Below are 15800 nucleotides of genomic sequence, written 5' to 3' on the forward strand. Positions count from 1 at the left end.
TTCTTATTGAGTTGAGATAGAGTTGTAGGGTGGAGCGCTAGGGCTACATGGCCCTCCAAACTGAGGTTTCTCAGAGACTCCAGACAGTGTTATGAGAAAAAAAGAAAAACTGGCAGGATGGCTGAGCAAGAGACCAAAGAAACCCACAATTGTGAGAATTTGCCTCCGGTAGAAAAATGATAACCACTGTATTTTCTTAGTTTAATATCATTTCAATGCATTATGGTCCGATTCTTCAAAACAAGCATAAAAAAAATCAAAATTTCCAACAAGAAGTTGGTGAATATCTGATTTCAGCCTCATATCACCGAAGAATTGGGGTGATTGATAATAAATAACTGCCCACCTTGAAGGGAGATGAGGCAGAAAATTCAGTGAGGTTGCCAAACTTTGCCCTCCTCTGATATCACTGCGAACGGGTAGGGTTGCCTACAGAGTAGTAGCCTGTTAATGAATTAATGCTCTTTTTATTTGAGGGTCCCATTTCATAAAGGAACATTTCAACCACTACAGCTCTTCCAGGTGGTAAGGTGACACTCAAAACAAGGGGCAGGGGTAAAAATAAAAAATGAGTTTGGGCCTTAATCTTATTGTTTAGTAACTACCGGGACTTCAATACAAATTGGCTGAGCTATTCTTGAAGATTGTAATAAAGGTTGCCCCTGCTGGTGGGACCTGGCCTTTTAAGGGGTTAACTAGAGGTTAGAAGTGTCTCTTCTCATATGTTTTTACCCCCTGCCTGTTTTGTGCTGGGGTGATGCTGAGCTGGGCATTTCCTGTTGCTACTGAAGGGTCTTTTTAAAATAAAAAGCATTTGGCTGCATGCAATGCTTTCCTACTTCTATGCAGATGCTACACTATGTAATGTCATTACTTTATATAATTAATTATGTAGGGAATTATATTTACATTCTGTGGGGTTTTTTCTATTTATTTTGAGGTTGACAAAAGCCGCAAACATTTAAAGTTCTCTCTTGTTTTAGTTACGAATCAGAAAAATGTAACAAATTTTCCTCACTTTCGTGATGCACTGTTAAAGATTTTAAGAAGCACTGTTCACTTCCCTGTCCATGCAGTGAGTTTTGAACTCACTGTCTTCATATTTTTTTGAAAATATTTTTATGAAAACTGATGCTTTCACACTGATCCACCTATTCAATCTACAGCTGAAGTTATAAAGAGTGTTTCAGTCACATTACTTCTCTGAACGAGCCAGCCAATCAGGTACAGTGATCGGTCTTAAAGGCACAGTAGCATAAACATCCTGTCTGATGCTAAGAGATAAAGAGAGAATGGAAAATGATGGGAAAAAAACATAAAATTCATACATGGACCTACATCATATAATATGGCATATTTGGCTATATTAGCAGACAGCTGTGCTTTCTATGGGTTAATCTAACCTTTTCCAAAGTAAATCACATCAGTATAAGAATTCAGCTGTATCTCTTCGTTATATGATACAGTGTGCAGCACCGTATTACCATATTTGGTGGTAAAGAAAAAAAAAACAAGAAAAAAAAAAGAAAATGAATTCTCCAATATAAATCATGACTCTGTTGACAGGCTGACCAGGTGTGCATCAGTTATTTCTTAGCAGACTAAATCAAGGAAAAACTGAATGCAAATACCCAGAGAGAGAAAGCTGGTTATAAGAATCTCGGCCCTTTAGCTTCATCTACCAACCTGCAGTAGAAACCTAGGTGTGATATAGACGCTGAGCTCTGTTTTATCGGCGTGTAAATACAGTCACAAAAGCAGCTTTTTATCATCTGAGAAGTGTCGCTAAAGTTCAGCCTTTCCTCTCTCAGAGCCACACAGAGCCACTCGTTGCTGTGTATGTTCACCAGAGTTGATCACTGTAATGGTCTTCGCACTGGAGAAAACAGTCCATCCTCTAGAACCCATACAGAACGCAGGAGCACGGATTCCTCACAGCACCAACACGGCGAGCTCATATCACCCTGTTACACACTGTGCTGACTGCCTACATCTTTTATAGAGAGAGTTTAAAGCTCTGCTGCTGGTTTTTAAAGCTCTAAATGACCTTAAAGCTCCTGAATGTCTCTCTGTTTATGATCTTAGATCTGCAGATACTGATCTTCTGCAAACACCTTCGGTAAAACACAGAGAATGTGGAGAAACTTCTGCATCTAAACTGTGGAGCTCAGTTCAGCTTTTATTAGACAGTCGAGCTCAGAGCTCACTTTAAATAAACATCTGAAAACACAGCCCTTTTACTTGATGCTTCAGAAAAACGCTACGGCTGTTTGCTATTTATCTTTAATCTGATCTGCGTTATTGTCTTGATTTTAAATTAATGCACATAGTTTCTTCTATACTGGTAAGCGTCATCTCTGGTCTGTAAAGCAATTTGAGCCAGTTAAGCCCATTTAATGGCTCAATTAGCTTTGATCTGATAAAAATATCATGGTTGTTTTAACTCATACACATTACAGGGTATTTACAGTGCTGTCATTAAGTACAGTGCACACTGGACAGTAGCTTATTTTCCATTGTTGGCAGTATATTCTATTTAAACTAAACACCGACAAAAAGGTTGACGCTCTGAGTTTTAGCTTTTATTTTAATCCTCTTTAATTTCTCATATCTGTATCTGAATCAACTGATTTGCAACTAATACAAAATAGTTTGTCTTAGTAATAGTCTTATTTTTTAAGAATCACTTCATTTTTTTTTCTGTAACTGATATTAACCAACACTACAAATATAACATATGTAATGCTTTATCTTATAACATTCATTGCTTTTGTGTTAATATTCACCCATTGTGTAACTGATGCCTGTAACACACTCCAATAAATTTGGGACCCGTGTGATTAGACTAGGAACAGCGAACGTTGTTCAAAAAACATCCTAAACAGGTGATGCAATCTTGCTTGGTTATAAAGACGCTTCCAGGAAAGGCTGAGGGTGGCTTGAGGACACGGTGCCCAAAAAATGAATCAGCAAAAAAATCCAACATCTTAACCCTTGAGTGGTGTTCAGGTCTGTGGGACCCATTTTCAATGTTTACCAAAATAAAAAGGGATGCGATTCATTATTATTTCAACCTCAGATTCTTGTCCTTGGCTCATTTTCTGTGAAGAACCTATAAAATAACCCATTTTCAGTGCCTTCACTCTGTTCACCCCCACACTTTATATTACACATGTGGTGTTGGGCTGAACCCATGGGGAGTAAAAGTCCTGTATCCTTCACTCTGTTCCCCTACTACATGGCCTGCTGTTAGTGTGTGTGTGTGTGTGTGTGTGTGTGTGTATGTGTGTGTGTGTGTGTGTGTGTGTGTGACAACATGGACAGGCTGCTGACTGGCTACAACTGCTAAACTTGTGATACTTTAAACATCTGATATTTTTGCATAACTTGCTATGGCTGTATTCATTTAACAAAACAATAATGTGGTGGGTCCATCAGTTCACCTAGTGACAAACACATCAACACCCCACAAGGGTTAAGAATAACACTGCTCAATATTTTAGGTATTTTAGGTAACCTTCCTAAATTCAGCCATGTCACTCCACTGTTGCGTTCCCTTCACTGGCTTCCTGTAGCAGCTCGCATCAGATATAAAACCCTGATGTTGGCCTACAAAGCCAAAAATGGTCCAGCTCCTTCCTACTTGAGATCAATGGTGAAAGCTAGATCCGTACCCAGAGACCTTCGTGCTTCAAGTACGGCTCGACTTGACCCACCATCTTGCAGATCACAAGGAAAACATGCCTCCAGACTGTTCTCTGTCCTGGCACCAAGGTGGTGGAATGAACTTCCCCTAAGTGTCCGAACAGCAGAATCACTTGCTGTCTTTAAACGACGTCTGAAGACCCGTCTCTTTACGCTACACTAATCTAATCACTAACACTGTCTATTAAAGATCTTCACCTCTTTTATTCTTCACTATATTACAAACTTATTTTTTTTCAGCAGGTTTAGTGTTGTGTAGACTCCGTGTTGAGTTGTAGGTATTTTTCTACTTGTTGTATTTGTTTAGGTCTCAATGCATAAATAACTTCAGGTAGCAATTTAGAGCAAAGCTCTTTAAAATTATGTCGACCTTTATTAACATGAGATATTCAGAAGTAATGACAAGCACTTTTGTAAGTCGCTCTGGATAAGAGCATCTGCTAAATGCCATAAATGTAAATGTAAATGTATTTTACCCTCCACAGTTCATAATATAATCAAATGATTCAGGGAATCCAGAGAAACATCTGTGACAAAGAACAAGGCCGAAAGGCCATAAACGAATGTCTGTGAGCCAGTTAATTAGCAGCAAATGGATTCATGCTGCTTAATAAGGGCATTAACGAGGCATAATGAGGCAGTAATGTTTCTTTATGCTAAATAGTTAACAAAATATTAATCTTGTTCAAATATTTTTATTTTATATGATGAGTTAAGTTTCCCCCACTCTCCCCTACTATCTATGAGGGCGATTTAAAGTCATGGATTAGATTCGCTGTGAACCTCAGCTGGATTCAGCTTAAATAACCATGATTTTGAAATAATGAGATGATCTTACCATACTTGGGAACTCCACCAGGATATACTGCAACAGAGAAAGATTTAAAGTTTATCACAGCATTTTGTGTCCTGCATTGTATTAAATACAGAGTGCACATCATTCTTTTCAGAGAGTGCTGGAGGTGCTAACTGCTAATTTTCATTGACATTAAGCATCTAAAAGTACCTGGACAGTCCTTCTAGCTACTTTAAGGTCACCCATTGGTGAGCGCTTGTACAGTCTCCATTGAAAAGCACTGACCAATAGAATGGGATGCTCTGGAGCAGCCACACATGAGCCTAAAGTCAGCAAACTCAATGCAAAGTGTAGGCTAGAGGGGTATAAAGCCCCCCAGCATTGGACTGTGGAGCAGTGGACCTGTGTTCTCTGGAGTGATGGAGCTCCATCCAAAAACTTTTGGGATGAGTTGGAGTGATCCAGAACTGACCAGCCACTATCAGTACCTGACTTCACTAATGCTCAATCAAATCCTCACAGCAATTTTCCAGCATCTAGTGTAAAGCCTCTCTAGAACAGTAGAGGCTGTTACTGCAGCACAAACTCTAATACACTGGAGACATATTTGTGTATAACCCTTACCTCCAACACCTGTGGATGTTCCTGGAATGCCACCAGTTCCACCCACCACTCCACCGAGACCTGTTCAGTGTAAAGCGTGAGCACATTAGTGGTAAAGAAATGAATTTAAATTCCATGGATGGATGAAGGGATGTGATGGTGATTTACACCAGAAGATGGAATTACCATATTTCGCAGCTTTTGCAGCAGCATAGCCTGCAATGAAAAAGAAACAATGGTCATTCTGATATTAGCTTTCACAGCCGTGGTGAGTTTCACTGGAGGGGCTGGATTTGGGGGGCTGGTTACAGTTTTGGGGGGTGCAGCTAGGAAGCATTACATCCCAACGCATCACTACAATGAGGATAACCAACAACCAGCCTGCTTCTTTATCGTGGCCAAGTCATTAACACACAACTGGCAGTTGCCATGGTGATCTCTTCTGAAAGACAAAGGCATTTATTTCGTAAACGTTCTGCATAATTGAGTGTTTGGGATGTAAACAGAGTGATTTGGGGTGATCTGGTGTGAAACGGTTGATTGTAGAAACTCTCATGATTAAAGGGCTCTTTGCATGGTGAAAGGGTTCTTCAGACTGATGAGGAATGCCTTGTAAATGGTTCTACACTTTTAAAAAAGATGATTCTTTTAGCACAGAAAATGGTTGTTATGTAGAACCATGAGCCTTTTGCATGCATAGTAAAAGAGTTCTTCGTGTCATGAAAGTGTTCTTCAGATTGATGGAAAACGTGCACCAATGTCTTGCGGATGGTTCTATAAAGAACCGTTTTGAAAAGGGTTCTAAACAGCACCCAAAAGGGTTTTTCTAGCTTGACATCATAACAACAGGAGAACCCTTTCGGGTGCTGTTTAGAACCATTTTCAAAAAGGTTCTATATAGAACCACCTACAGAATATTCTCTATCAATCTCAAGAACGCTGTGATGATGCAAAGAACCCCTTTTAAAAACTGCAAACACGCCCAACTTGCTGGACAAGACAGTAAAAATGAGTGGAGCTCAAGGGCAAAAGTTCTAATGTCTCAATTGACCTTATATCAGGAGGCAAAAATCACAAAAAAGGACAGAAGTTCTGTCTCATACCTGCTCCAGGGAAAGCTCCAGCTCCAGGTACCAGCCCAGTACCAGCTCCAGGTAGCAAACCAGTCCCTGCTCCTGGTACCAAACCAGTACCAGCTCCAGGTACTAAACCAGTACCAGCTCCAGGTACCAAACCAGTACCAGCTCCAGGTACTAAACCAGTACCAGCTCCAGGTACAAACCCAGCACCTTCAGAGAAGGAGAGGGGAGAACATTCAGAACCTAAATCTTTTTACATTTTAAGAATCTACATTACATACAACATTTAAAATTATTACCATATTTGGCTGCCTTGGCCTGAGCAGCTGTGAGTGCTCCTGTACCTACAGATGTTCAGGAAACATGTTATTTCTGAACATAGAGGCTGCTGATCAGTATTTACCTCCACAGAGAGTAATTAACCATTACAAACTACTTTGTTCTACCTCCTATTCCTGGGTAAAGTCCAGCTCCTGGTACTTGACCTACACCTCCCAGACCCGCTCCACCTAAACCAGCTCCTACCAGAGAGGGGGGTTTCTGATAAAGCGGCCAGGGTTGTATATTTAATATGGATGAAATGTTTGGATTTCATAAATAAATAAAGTATACTTACCATATTTAGCAGCTTTTGCTTGAGCAGGAGTGAGACCTCCTACACCTATAGGACAGCAAACCGCAAACCACAGCTGCTTTACCACAAAGTGTCTCAGAGCTGCTGCTTCATCTCCATAATCTAACATACTGAACTCTCTCACTGTCTGTGTATCTGCCCCTATATCTCTTTATCTATATCCCAATCTGTCCTTCTCTCCATACTAATCAATCAATTAATCAATCAATCAATATATATCTGTCTGTCTGTCTCTCCGTCCATCTAAAAACCCATTTCCAAAAAAGTTGGGCCGTTATGCAGAGTGTAAATAAACAGAATGTAATGATGTGCAAATCATGAAAACCATATTTTTAAAGGAAAATACTACAAAGAAAACACATCAAATGTTGAAACTGAGAAATGTTTTTGTTTTTTGAAAAATGTATGCACATTTTGAATTTGATGCCAACAACATGTTCCAAAAAAGTTTGGACGGGGACCTGTTTACCACTGTTTTTCATCACCTCTACTTTTAACAGAACTCTGTAAGGATTTGGGAACTGAGGAGACACTGCTTAGCACCTGGAATCTAATATGGAGCAATGCTGGTTTAATACATGCAGAATGTGGTTTTACATCGTCTTGCTGAAATAATCAAGGCCTTCCCTGAAAAAGACGTCATCTGGATGGCAGCAGATGTTGCCAAAACATGTATATATCATTCAGCATTAATGATACCTTCACAGATGTGCATGTCACCCAAGCCATATGCACTAATGCCCCCCTAAACCATCATGAATACTGGCTTTTGAACTGGGTGCTGATAACAAGCTGAGTGGTCTTTAGCCTGAAGGACAAAGTATCCAAGATTTCCAAAAAAATGTTGATTTGTTGGACCACCGGACACTTTTTCATTTCCCCTCAGTCCATTTTGAAAGAGCTCCGGCCCAGAGAAGGTGGCAGCGTTTCTGGATCCTGTTTATATTTGGGTTCTTCTTTGTGTTTTAGAGTTTAAACTTGCATTTGTGGATGCAGTGATGAACTGTGTTCACAGACAATGGATTTCAGAAGTGTTTCTGAGCCCATGCAGTGATTTCCACTACAGAATCATGTCTGTTTTTAATGCAGTGCTGCCTGAGAGCCCAAAGATCACAGCCTGTTGCCGATCATCCACCTGCCTTTAGCAAACTTTACCAGCTTTTTGTTTCTCCCATCCCAACTGTTTTGGAATGTGTTGTTGGCATCAAATTCAAAATGGGCTTATATTTTTTCAATAAACAAGAACATTTCTCAGTTTCAATATATGCTATGCTGTCTTTGTTCTGTTTTCAATGAAATATAGGGTTTAAATGATTTGCACATCATTACATTTTGTTTTGATTTACATTCTGCACATCATCCAAACTTTTTTGGAAGATGGCGTTGTATTTATCTCTTTCTCTGTCTGTATTTCTCTGTCTGTCTCTCCTTTCTCTCTGTCTAGATGTCTCTGTCTTACCTCCTGTTCCAGGGTAGACTCCTCCAGCTCCTGGAAATCCACCAACACCGCCACGACCACCAATACCAGCTGCAGCACCTGAGAAAAGCCCAAACCATCACAATCAGAAACTCAGTTCTTAATGAGCAGCAACATCACTACTGGCCACATCACACTGGAGATCAGCTGAAATGCGGCCTCAGCCCTCACCGTATTTAGCTGCCTTGGCCTGAGCTGGTGTAAGACCCCCTATACCTGGACACAGAGAAGATAAGAAGTGTCACTGCAGGTTCTGACCGATATGAAAGGATTACTTCAGTGTTCTTCAATCTAATCTATACCAGCTGCTCCTGTAGCGTATGACTGATTACAGCAGACAAGCCCCTGAATTTAGTAGAAGAACAGAAAACCAACATCTGCCCACTGGCTTTTCCTGTAACTGTGTTTTCAGTGAACAGGCCTTCTGTTCTATCACTAAATATCTGGAACCGGGAACCCGAACTAAATCACACACTATTTACAGAGGAGATAAGAACTAGGCTGGACATGCTGAAACAATCTGTAAAGGATAAAAACGAGGAGTTTGGGTTCTTTTGTCACCTCCAACTCCGGGGTAAAGCCCGCCCGCTCCTGGAACAGTTCCAACTCCACCTAAGCCAGCTCCAGCACCTAGACGAGAACATAGAACCTCAGCTCAGAACCCTACAGTACCACTGTTCATACTGCATTTCTACAGAGTAGAGGTGGGAGGTACGACTGCAAGCTTTCAAAGCAGGTCTTTTTGTTTATCCAGCTAACTTTAATCTTACTTTTTACCACACTGTCCAATATTGCCAGGATTTCATTTATTTTCAAATGATTTAAAACAATTTTTTTAGTAACACACTGTATTCATCATTTATTTTAGTTTTACGTTTATTCTGCAAATTAAGTTTTAGCTGATATACTGTAAAAATACTACCACATGGGCTATGAAGTATGTAATAAATAAATAAATAAACAAATAAACAAATAAATAACCTGGTTATTGTTATTACCAGTGATTGGATGATGACGACTGCCTGTTTGGGCTTCTTATTTAACTACAGATAACTATAATTAACTGTAACTGACTGATTTCAGCATCCTGCATTTTCCAGATGGCCCTGATCAGCTGCTTATGTCACTTATTAAGTACAGCTGGTGGAGTTTGTGAGGGAGGACCCTGGTCGGCAAAAACGTGGCAGCAACGGGACGGTTATCATATTTGGTCTGAAATGATGCTTTTGCTGTATCTATTAGAATTAATGGAACTGTTCAAGCAGATGTTTGGGTTCATCACGAAGTCTACAGAGTGGGGAAATCCTCGTAACGTATTCACACCCTCGACTCCTACCGTACAGTCATCTGCTCGTCGGTAATATGAATATGTGAGAGTGCAGTGCTTTCAACATGACAATCAGAGACTGAATAGTGAGTCATTACCATACTTAGCAGCTTTGGCCTGTGCAGCCGAAACACCTAATGTCCCCACACCTAAACACACAAAGGCAACATCAGCCAGTGGTCATGCACTTGGAGCCTGAGAGAATCTGCAGCCAGAGCTAAACGTGGTGGTGCTCTCATTGCCCTTGTATTGGTTTTCTTATCTTACTGCAATATTGTCATGATTGCGTATTACACACCGGTGCCTGTGGGGTAGCCTGGCTTAGTGCCAGCTCCTTTGCCCCCCGGTAGGCCCCCACCACCACCAAAGCCGCCATAACCTGAAGCACAGCATGTGAGAGTGAGGCAACATGCCAACATCCAAATAAATAAATGGACACAGATCTTATTCATGCATGTACTCAAGATTGCATTACTGTACCATACGGAAGTTTGCCGCCAGTGTAAGGAACGCCACCTAGTGGAAAAATGCACATTGCACAGTTTCCATACATGTAGAACTGAAGATTATCTGAACATCATCTACAAAAAAGATGAAAACGGTGTGACATTTTGGTGTTTGGTTATTATGTTTGGAAGTTCTGGTTCTGATCATCAGCTTGGAAATGTTATACATTTTTTTCTATATACTTCTGTCAGGTTAACAGGGAATTCTGCCATTTTTTTCCAAAAGTCCAGCATGGTTAACTGGTTAAGATGTACACAAAAATTCATGTTCACAATGGTGGTGATAGGAACCAGATGTCCACCTCTAAAAGCTCCCTCACAGAAAGTTCCTACATGAAATGGTTATGAATTCACTGCCTGATGTCTCAGAAACAGTTTCATGACAGTTTTGAGAAGTTTTGGCTATGTTTTTGATCTCACTCAGTACTGAAACATCAATCTCTTACAAAGAACCAGTTCACTTCAAAGCACTGAACAGGAGCCACAGAGCCAACGTCAAAATTTGGAAAAAATTGGCAGAATTCCCCTTTAAATGTTCTGTATAGAGGTTAGTGTTAATTCAGTTCTACAGCTCTACGTTCTCTATTCTCTACGGTTGCGGCAGGTTTGGTGTAAAATAGGTCAAGCTTTACGGATAAAATTTCCGAGAAAACGCTTAGAGCTTCGCACGAAGTGTGCAAGATTGGACGGGAACAGCCTGTACAGCTGAAGTCAATTAAAGCATGACCTAATCTTCCCAAAACCTGGGAAACATTACATTACCCAAGCTGGGGTTGCTCTAAAAATTGGACATTTCCATCTCCAAACATCTTTTCACCTCACTTTTGCTTCATGTTGTGTTCTCCAAATGTGCACGGCTTGGTATCGGTTCAAGACATAATCAGTCAAACAAAATTTCCCCCTAGAATACACAAGCTTAATGAAAATGACTACAAAATGAACTTTATTTCAAATCTTTCTCAATTCTTTAAGAATTGAACTCAGGCATAATTGACTGGAGCTCACAAATGTGAACCACTTCAGCTGGACACTGGAGACGCATGAGTCCATTTTTTGGAGAGTTGCAGACACATTAGAGCTGATTACACTACGCACTGACTTCTAGAAGCATGACAGAGTTCTGACTTTGAGGCCTGAGTCAGTCTACATTGACGATTAACCCTCAGAAGTCACATTTTGTTGTTGCTCATTGACACAAGTGAGGAAATGATAGAATCTTTGATAGAACCTTTTTAATATGACACCTTCAGCACCTTCGGAAATGATATGCTTATGAGCGACTCAATTAACTGGGATTAACTACACAAAATAATGCAGTTAATTGTGATTAACTGCCACAAACAATGGCAATAATCATGATTAATGCAGAAAATAATACAATTGACTGCAATTAACTACACATAATAATGCAATTAATTGCAATTAACCACACAAAAGTGCCAGTAATTATGATAAATAACAAAATTATGAGGATAATCATGATTAACTACACATAATGCCATTCATCATGATAACTATGCAAAATAATGCAAAGAACCACGATTAACTGCAGAAAACAATGCAATAAATTACAATTACATCCATAAAACCGTGCAATTAATCAGTTAACTGTGATTAACTGTCCCAAAGAATGCAAATAATCATGATTAGCTACACAAAATGCAATTAATTGTAATAGCTACACAAAATATTGCAAATAATCACGATTAACTGCAAAAATATTGCCATTGACTGCAATTAACTACAAAACTAATGCAATTGTGATTAACTGCCCCAAACAATACAATTAATTGTGATTATCTCTGCATAACCATACCATTAGTTGTGGTAACTATGCAAAATAATGTGAATAATCATAGTTGACCACAGACAAATTATGCAATTAATTGCAATTAACCACACAAATAATGTAATTAATCATAATATTGCCATAAATTGTGATTAACTGCCCCAATGTAATAAATCATAATACCTGCAGAAAACTGCAATTAACTTGATTGACTACATTAAATAATGCAATTAATCATGATTAATCACCCAAATAATGCAATTAATTGTGATTACTTTAAACATTGCAATTATTCATGATAATCTACACATAACCATACCATTAATAGTGATAACTACCCAAACTAATGTAAATACTCATAATTGACCATAGAAAATGATGCAATTAATCAGTATAGAATAATGCAATTAATCATGATTAATCACCCAATTAATGCCATTAATTGCAATTAACTGCATTCAGCAATGCAACTATTCATGATTAACTACACATAACAAGGCGTTTAATCATAACTACACAAAATAATGTGAATAATCATGATTTACTGCAGAAAACAGTGCAATTAGTTTTGATTAACTGCACCAAACAATGCAATTAAACATGGTAAACATGGTAATCTACACATCACAAAGACATTATTCATGTTAGCCTACATCAAATATGCATTAACTGCTTTAAAGCACCTGACAGCCCTTTAAATTTAAACAACACAGCAGAAATGCAGTATTAATTTTCAAGTCCTGAGGGTTAATAGTCAGAATAGATTAGCAGTTAATCTATGTGAATACTACTGGCCTCAAAAACAGAACTGCTGGTAGAGCAAACGCTACAGATCAACGCACCGTACATGACCTTCAGCCGGTACCCATAGAAGCGCATTAAGTTGTGTCCATTATAAGGCAGAAACTGGCTGCTCACTGGAAGGAAATACGCTGAAATGGAGGGTTAAGATCTTGTCTTCACATCACAAAGACCCAACACACCTGTGTCTCTCTCCAAATAAAGAGCAGCACTAACTTGCTAAGGGCTAGCTGCTCATGTCCACTGGCCACCTGTTGTAAGGTCATTTTCACAGGCAAACCAGGCAATAAGGAAGAGCTGAATGAGATTTAAACAGCAAGATCAAAGGACTCAGGGAAATACCTGGAGCTTTGGGAGATTTGAGAGGGTATCCGTGAAAAACTCCCGGCTGCATCAGACCTGGGACGCCGCCGGCACCTACAGAGCAACGCAAGGAGTAAAAGACATATTTCACCTTCAATAAACAGCGCTGTGCAAAAGTCTTAAAACTGACCATCTGGCCAGTAAGCCTGCTTACATCAGCATAAACACCATTTTATAATAAAATGTGTTGTTATTAATATGTAGGTTAGAAAATCACAGGTTTGGTCTCTGACTTCATGCTGCACGCCAGCCATCACATGGATTTATTTAGTTGCATCACGTGATTTAATTTAATGAAGGACTGATTAGACAAAGCTGGTAGTGGATGAGAAGTAATTACTGGACGTTCTTAAGGAGAGCTTTGAAAATGGTCAAGCTAACAGATTTACATGCAGAACAATCACAGCTGGTTGTTTATTTACAGCCCCATTTCCAAAAAACTTAGAACGCTGTGCAAAGGTAGATAAAGTAAAATGCAATGATGTGCAAATTGTTTAAACTTTATATTGCATTGAAAATAGAACATTTAGAACATTAAATTTGTATTGATTTTTAAAAATATTTGCCCATTTTGAATTTGTTTCCAATAACAGGATGGGGGCAACAAAAGGGTGGTAAAGTTGTGCAATGCTTATAAAACACTTGATGGTTAATTGGCAAAAGGTCAGTAACATGATTGGGTATAAAAGTAAAGATGAGGAGGGGTCACCACTCTGTGAAAGACTGCACCATCAAATAGAGCAACAACTCAAAAATAACGTTTCTCTACATAAAATAGCAAAGAACTTCTGCTTTTCATCGTCTACAGTGGAGAATATCATTAAAAGATTCAGAGAATCTGGAGAAATCTCTGTATGTAAGGGACCAGGCCAAAAACCAGTATTTACTGGCCATGATCTTTGGGTCCTCAGACGGCACTGCATTAAAAACAGACAAGATTGTGTAGTGGAACATCAAACATTTCAAACATTTCTGAAATACACTGACTGAAAACGGTTCATCGCTGCATCCACAAATGCAAGTTAAAACTCTAAAACACAAAGAAGAAACCAAATATAAACAAGATCCAGAAATGCTGCCACCTTCTCTGGGCCTGAGCTCTTAAAATAGACTGAGGGGAAGTGGAAAAGTGTCTGGTGGTCCACCAAATCAACATTTTTAATACTTTATGGAAATCATGGACACGATGTCCTCCGGGATAAAGACCACTCAGCTTGTTATCAGCACGCAGTTCAAAAGCCAATATTCATGATGGTATAGGGGGGCATTAGAGCACATGGTATGGATGACATGCACTTCTGTGAAGGCAACATTAATGATGATATGATATATACATGTTTTGGCAACATATGCTGCCATCCAGATGACGTCTTTTTCAGGGAAGGCCTTGATTATTTCAGCAAGACAATGTTAAGTAGCATTACTCTGCATTAAAAGAGTCTGGGTGCTAAATAAGCCTGTCTACAGTCCAGACCTGTCACTAATGAAAAATTTGATGCATTATGAAATGAAAAATATGACAAAGGAGACCTTGAACTGTTGAGAAGCTGAAATCCAATGTTTTTTGGAACATGCTTTTGGTACCAAATTGAAAATGGACATATATTTTTCAAAAACGATAAAATGTCTTAGTTTCAACATCTGATATGTTTTCTTTGTACTAATTTCAATGTAATATAGGGTTTCAATGATTTGCAAATCATTACATTTTGTTTTTATCTGCATTTTGCACAGCATCCCAACATTTTTGGAAATGGGGTTATATTTCTATTTGTTGAATTTTTTGTGAAAACAAATGCTTATTACCCAGATAAACAGCTTTACAGATCATTTTCAAGATTTTTCCACTGTGCTATATATTAACAATCACAATGACTATCATATTAAAGGGCTCTATGTTTGTAAAAGACATTTTGACCAGATTTTAATGATAAATGATGCACCTGATTTAGGTTTTAGTCCAGTTCCTGTCGCTACACCTGGAAGCACTCCACGTCCACCAAACCCTGTACAGACAATTACACTGCATTAAGACTCATGTCCACAGTGCTGCGTGTCTCTTAAAGCAGATAATGTCAATTAATCAATTAACCTTTATTTTGACTCGGAAGAACATTGAGGTTGACCCTCATTTACAACCTAGCTTAGCAAATCAAACATTCACAACTGAAAAAGTTCAAGTGAAATTCTATCAGTTAAAACAAATCAAACAAACAAGATTAAACAAAGAAAGTTCATAAAAGAAACTATAAAGGTAAAATGCCAATAAAATACAGTGCTGCTTGAACGTTTGTGAACCCTTTCATTTTGTGAATTTCTACATATGTTTAGCTAAAAATATGATCTTATTTTATTTGTAACAATAGATAAAAAGACCTCAGTTACATAAATAACACAAAAATATAGTGATCCAACATTAAATGTCTTTGCTGGCAAAAGTTTTTGAGCATCTGCTTCCTGTAACTGGTGTGATCCTCTTGAGGAGCAGAATAAAAAAGAAAAAATACTAATGCGTATTAAAATAAGCAAATAATATAAAAACTAAATATATAATAAAAAAACTAGACAATAAGAAAACGTAAAAAAAAAAAAACTTTACAAATAAAATTATCCAATAAAATAGCTACATAGAATAAAACAGCAACAGAACTGAATAAATAAAACTAGTACAGGCAGTTAGAAATGAGAAGTTTAAAATAATGTATCTGGCATGTTCACAT

The 15800-nt window shown here is 38.6% G+C and overlaps 1 protein-coding gene across 4 annotated transcripts in view; it reads right to left on the reverse strand.

Moving 5' to 3' along the window:
• The window catches only part of elna (elastin a), a 139199-nt gene that overhangs the window by 45043 nt on the left and 78356 nt on the right, over window positions 1–15800 (reverse strand). For 3 of the 4 annotated variants that reach the window (XM_037531044.1, XM_037531046.1, XM_037531045.1), the window contains exons 13-28: window positions 15024–15086; window positions 13060–13134; window positions 12759–12848; window positions 10102–10137; window positions 9920–10000; window positions 9720–9770; window positions 8856–8924; window positions 8466–8510; window positions 8277–8354; window positions 6800–6844; window positions 6630–6704; window positions 6483–6527; window positions 6208–6393; window positions 5291–5320; window positions 5126–5185; window positions 4544–4570 (exon numbers count right to left, since the gene is read on the reverse strand). In XM_037531044.1, the coding sequence (XP_037386941.1) occupies window positions 4544–4570; window positions 5126–5185; window positions 5291–5320; window positions 6208–6393; window positions 6483–6527; window positions 6630–6704; window positions 6800–6844; window positions 8277–8354; window positions 8466–8510; window positions 8856–8924; window positions 9720–9770; window positions 9920–10000; window positions 10102–10137; window positions 12759–12848; window positions 13060–13134; window positions 15024–15086 (1056 nt within the window). The remainder of the gene's footprint in view (window positions 1–4543; window positions 4571–5125; window positions 5186–5290; window positions 5321–6207; window positions 6394–6482; window positions 6528–6629; window positions 6705–6799; window positions 6845–8276; window positions 8355–8465; window positions 8511–8855; window positions 8925–9719; window positions 9771–9919; window positions 10001–10101; window positions 10138–12758; window positions 12849–13059; window positions 13135–15023; window positions 15087–15800) is intronic. The other variant, XM_017691908.2, reaches the window with a different exon arrangement.

Source organism: Pygocentrus nattereri, chromosome 19, assembly GCF_015220715.1.
Source record: "Pygocentrus nattereri isolate fPygNat1 chromosome 19, fPygNat1.pri, whole genome shotgun sequence".
Classification (NCBI taxonomy): domain Eukaryota; kingdom Metazoa; phylum Chordata; class Actinopteri; order Characiformes; family Serrasalmidae; genus Pygocentrus; species Pygocentrus nattereri.